The sequence below is a fragment of the Sinocyclocheilus anshuiensis genome, unplaced genomic scaffold (genome assembly GCF_001515605.1).
Source record: "Sinocyclocheilus anshuiensis isolate Anshui unplaced genomic scaffold, SAMN03320099.WGS_v1.1 scaffold208, whole genome shotgun sequence".
NCBI lineage: Eukaryota > Metazoa > Chordata > Actinopteri > Cypriniformes > Cyprinidae > Sinocyclocheilus > Sinocyclocheilus anshuiensis.
Window position 1 is genome coordinate 2,017,618 of NW_015557186.1, and position 5,933 is coordinate 2,023,550.

Here is a 5,933-nt window from a genome sequence, read left to right on the forward strand (position 1 = left end):
ATTTATACTATAGTTGCACCGGTAGTGACGTCATGGCTGTCGCCGGCCAACGTGTTTTTGGTGTTTTTTCAATGTATGCTTCAGACACGGGTCACGACGAGGCGTTCCCCATAGCGACCCGTAGAGGACGCAGTGTCTCATTCCCTACTCAGGGAACCATGGTTACATAAGTAACCTGAGACGATATCTGCTGAAAGTTTCCTTTTAAACTAGCATATAGAGCAGGGTTATTATGATTAACTAAAAGTAAAACCAACCAAACAAACAAATAAACAAATAGTTACTTGAAATTAATGTTAAGAGAAATAATATAAAATATAAATATATAAATATCAAATAAAATATTTATCATTTTCATTCAGTTTAATTTTAAATATTAAAATAATTTAAATAAAACAATACTAATAAATAAAAATGAATAAAAACTATATAGACTAATAACAAAAGCACACAACAAAATTACTAAAAATAAAATAAAAATATTAACTAAAACTAATAGTATATACTAAAATAATAGTGGCTCAGAGCAAACAGATGGAATAAAATCAATAAAAGTAAAATTTTAATATCATATATGGCAGAATATAACCCATAAAATTCAATAATAATAATAATAAAAATTGTTACTTGAAATAAAATAAACTTAAATAAAAAATCAAATGCATATATAAAATAAAATATTTCTCATTTTCATTTAGTTTAGCTTGAAGTACTAAACTGACTAAAATTAAACAAAAACTAATAAGTACAAATTAATAAAAAACATATAAATTAATAAAATGACAAAAACACAACAAAACTAAAAATAAAATTCCAAATATGAACAAAAGCTAATAGTATATACTAAAATAACAGAAGCTAAAGGTCTGATTTTGATATCATATGGTCTGTACAGTCAACTGCAGGAGTTATTTTAAGTACTCAGAATAAAAAGCACAGCAGAATCAAAGTCTTCTGTAAGCTGACGTCATGTTTCAGTGGGAGCTAAAGACTAATCTTGCCTCGCGCAAGAAAAACACTTGGGATTTCTGTGGCAATCCACTTGAAAACATGTTTCTCGATACAGTCTCGGGATGGACCGAAATTTGAGGTTTGACTCAGACGTTGCATAAGCGCTCTATATTTGTGTGATTCATGCAGGCTGGTAATAATTTACCAACCGGTGGAAGTCACAACATTCAAGTCACAGAACATTTGAAAAGACAAGGGGCAAAGCTAACGTCTCATCCGCTGAGGAAAGGGGAGCATTCGCCCCTCAAGCCGACGGCGTCCTCTCCACAGAGATCTGTAACTGATTGTGTTATTTTAGCTCTTGCGTGGGTCTGCCCACATTCTAACTGCACATCTAAGTTGTGTCTTTGCTAATGTAAGGCAGGCAAGGAAGATGGGAATTTAAAGCATGAAAGTTGCCATAGCAACAGGCCAACATTTCCCGTTTTATTTGCAGAGAAAAGCTTTTAAACGTCAACATTTTCAGCATAAGCTCACGTAAAGCTGTACAGCATTATTGTGCTGATGGCAGTCAGACTCCTCCAGAAAACTCACACCTACTTAGTGATTACAGCTTCTAAAAGAGCACGATTTTGTCCCCTTTTAAACTTGAAAATGTAAAACCAAGATGCAAAATTAAGCAATATTTCAGATTCTTGGAAATATCATTCAATTTGAGGCACAGAGACTGATTTTCTTCTTCCTTTGTAACATCTCAAATCATTCTGGAGAACATGATCATCAGGTTTTGTTCAACTACATTCTAAAATCCATGTTAATTATGTGAATTATTCTTATGATGTTGTTCATTTGTAATGCAAATGTGTTTAAATGAGATAAAAATGGTAGAGAATACTAGATAAATGGCATCTAAAAATGTGTGATAAAAAAATGTTAAATGAGGAAAAAATGCTGAAAATGGTATCAGACTTAAGTGTACTACCTAAAATTGCATAACATAATAAACCAGCTTTTTTGGACAGAATTCATAGCAGAAGTTTCGAAAATGAATGTATTTAGCTTTAGAGCATTATATAATAGACAAAAGTACTGATATTACCAACATCAACAAATGTTGTATTCTGGATCATTTGCATATAAACGTGTTTAAATTAGAAAAAATGCTAGAAAAAAATCTAGAAATGCTGAAAAAAAATTGTATCAGACTTAGTTACACTAACATAATAAACCAGCTTTTTTGTCATTTTTAATGAAAAAAAAACAGTTTCAAATGAATGAAATTTAAAAAATTTAAATAAAAAATGCTGAAAATGGTATCAGACTTAAGTGTACTACTTAAAATTGCATAACATAATAAACCAGCTTTTTTGGACAGAATTCATAGTAGAAGCTTCGAAAATGAATGTATTTAGCTTTAGAGCATTATATAATAGACAAAAGTACTGATATTACCAACATCAACAAATGTTGTATTCTGGATCATTTGCATAAAAATGTTTAAATTAGAAAAAATGCTAGAAAAATCTAGAAATGCTGAAAAAAAAGGTATCCGACGTAGTTACACTAACATAATAAACCAGGTTTTTTTGTAATTTTTTATGAAAAAAAAAATTTAAAATTAATTAAATAAAGAAAAATAATAATAATAATGCTGAAAATGGTATCAGACTTAAGTGTACTACCTAAAATTGCATAACATAATAAACCAGCTTTATTGGACAGAATTTATAGCAGAAGTTTTGAAAATTAATGTATTTAGCTTTAGAGCATTATATAATAGACAAAAGTACTGATATTACCAACATCAACAAATGTTGCATTCTGGATCATTTGCATAAAAAAGTGTTTAAATTAGAAAAAATGCTAGAAAAAATCTAGAAATGCTGGAAAAAAAATGCGATCAGACTTATATAATGAACCAGCTTTTTTGTCATTTGTAATGAACATTTTTTTTTAAATGAATGAAATTAGAAAAAACTGCTAGAAAATGTTGAAAAGTATATCAGACTTCAATGTACTACCAGCTTTTTTAAACAGAATTTATAGCAGCAGTTTCTAACATGAATGTAGCCTCTATGATTAAATCTAAATATAAAAGCCATTCTTTATTATTTTTAGAGCATTACATAACAGACCAAAGTACTGTTGTTACCAACATCAACAAATGTTTTACTACAGAACGGAATCTCAAAATCTCTTAATAGTTGAATTACAGTTGATTTTTGATTAATGATGTAACCAAATATTCAAGATCTGTGTGAACTAAAAGCAAAAGTCCAAGAATTGGACATTATAAACCATATTGTTCAACCAATATGTTGAACAATGTAACTAAATGTAATATTACAGAGAACATGATAAATATTAAATGAAACGCCTCACTTCTTAAAATCTCTGGTAGCTTCTTGGGAAAGAATAGCAGCAGTTTCTAAAATGAATGATTAAAAATGACCAAGAATGGCTTTTATACTTGGCCTTAGAGCATTACACAATAGACAAAAGTACTGATGTTACGAACAACAACAAATGCTTTACTTGGATAGTTTACAAAACCTCCAAACACACCAAACGTTCTCAAATGCACATTAATGTTTCTTGTTCTGCTGATAATTTGTATTGGAAAAAAAAGTGTTTAAATTAGAAAAAAAATGCTAGAAAAATGGTATCAGACTTAGTTACACTAATAAACCAGTTTTTTTTTTTTTTGGACAGAATTTATAGCAGATGTTTCCAAAATGAATGCAATGATTTTATTTTTGGCTTTAGAGCATTAATAGACAAAAGTACTGACGTTAATCAACAAATGTTTTACTGTGTAAAACAAACGCATCAAAACCTGAATTACAGTTGATTTTTAATTAATGGTGTAATGAAAATGAAATGAATGGATCTGCATGAACTAAAAGCTCAATTCCATTAAAGCCTATATTGATCAACTACCAAATGTAATTTTTTACACTTTCAAAAGGATTTTTCACAGTTGTAAATAAAAACAAAGATTATTGGAATACGTTTTACGAGTAAATCCTACTTCAGTCAGTCTCTTGTCAATTTTACATTTACTTCAATGCGTAAAACTTAATTGTAAACTGTTTCTACATCAGTTTTTCTTTTCAGTGTAAGGAGAATGTGCTAAATATTCAGCAGAACCCCTCATTTCTTAAAATCTCTGATACAAAATAAAGCCTCTGCAATAGAAGAAACAACTAAACAAATCAGGTATGCTTTGAAATACAGAAAATATTAGACATTTATCTTACACAAAACCCTTAAATTCCTTCATCTGGAGCTGCAGGGAGTTTTTCTCACAGAAAACTCTTTCATCCAACAGGTGAATGTGTAAGAGATCCTCAGCACTCAATCAATGCTCATGCATCACTCGCTACAAAATGCGACACACTCTAGAAAACTGCATGCTTGTTTTTAAAGGTTTCATATCACAACACATAGCGAGGAATCGCATGAGAGCTTGTTGCATTAGTGCAGTCAGGTTTCTAGTGACAGATTGATGCAGTGATACATTACTGCACACAAAGTAGCCTGATGTCATTCTCTTGAGGCTCTGCAGAGACTCTGACACTCGCTCCAGATGGAGTCTGTGAAGGCTGGGAACATGCTGATGGACTTGAGACCTCGAAACAGGGCGCGTTCCTCTATCAGACCCCGTCTAACCTCAGTAAAGATCAATGGGGAGCTGATTGAGAGGGTCTGCGGCGTTTGCTGGGTTGATGTTGGGCTTGTAAACAATGCAACATCCGCGCGAGCGCTCGAACAAACCGCATTCACCGCAAAAGCATTCATTCTCTGACTTGAAGACGTCAAACACCCGCACACACACACACACACACACACACACAGGCTGATGCTGGTGACTTACCTCATCCCATTTCATAAATCTGCTGCCTCGCTTCAGACTCTCAGACACGCGCACCGGCTTGAGTTGAAGCGCATGGACGCCAGGTTGTGCTCCAGCCATTCAAGCGTCAACATTTACACCCAAAGCTGCGGGGGAAAAAATCTCTAGAGAGTCTCTCTCTTTCTTCTCCGGGAAGAAGCCAAAGCGGAGCGCGCTGGATGACAGCGGACCAGTTGTGGTGAATGGAAACGCTTTACGCGCACGGATGGTCATTTAGAAGCGCTTGGCGCGCGGACGCGTTAAACGCATGCTGTCTGATTGGACTGAACGATTTGTGATTGAGAACGAAAGGAGTGATCGAAGACGCGGAGCAAATGAGCAGCAGTGACAAAGAGCGATAATAAATGATGGAGTGAGAGAGAGAGAGAGAGAGAGAGAGAGAGAGTGTCCTCCGCACATGTGTGCACTGAGATCCAGCGCCTCCTAGTGCGCATCGCATCCCTCCCCTGCTGGAGGAAACGGCACAATGAAACATTTCATAACACCTCTGCAAAGAGAATGCAGGCAGGACACTCGCGGGGATTTTTGCCAGCTATAGAAATCAGCATAATTTTATCTATTACAACACTTACAAATAAATCAAAGTTTAAATGCTTAAATATGTTGCAGTGGGAAATGAAATGCTATTTAAAAAAATTTACAAAATTGTTTACGTTTATTTTTAAGTATATTTATATTTTTACTACTTACAAATAAATCAAAGTTTAAATGCTTAAATATGTTGCAGTGGGAAATGAAATGCTATTTAAAAAAATGTACAAAATTGTTTACGTTTATTTTTAAGTATATTTATATTTTTACCAGTAAGATTTTTTGCATTGTGAACATTTTTCATAACAATTAAGCACTTTTCCCTTTTAGTAACCTATTATAATGTAGGTTAATTAAAATAAATCAAATGACAAATAAATCAAAGTTTAAATGCACAATAATACAGTATGCTGCAGTCAGAAATAAAAAGAATGCATATGTTATAAATACACATATAAAGAAAAAAAACTAGTTTTATTGTCATTAAGATTTTTTGCATTGTGAAATATTTTTTTACGACAATTAAGCGCCTTTT

At 32.8% G+C, this 5,933-nt stretch overlaps 1 protein-coding gene across 1 annotated transcript in view; it reads right to left on the reverse strand.

Annotated features, from left to right (window-relative positions):
* The window catches only part of LOC107678738 (1-phosphatidylinositol 4,5-bisphosphate phosphodiesterase beta-1-like), a 72,401-nt gene extending 67,441 nt beyond the window's left edge, over positions 1-4,960 (reverse strand). The window contains exon 1 of the mRNA XM_016474115.1: positions 4,829-4,960. Within this exon, the coding sequence (XP_016329601.1) occupies positions 4,829-4,927 (99 nt within the window). The 5' untranslated portion in view covers positions 4,928-4,960. The remainder of the gene's footprint in view (positions 1-4,828) is intronic.
* Positions 4,961-5,933: the final 973 nt, after the last annotated feature.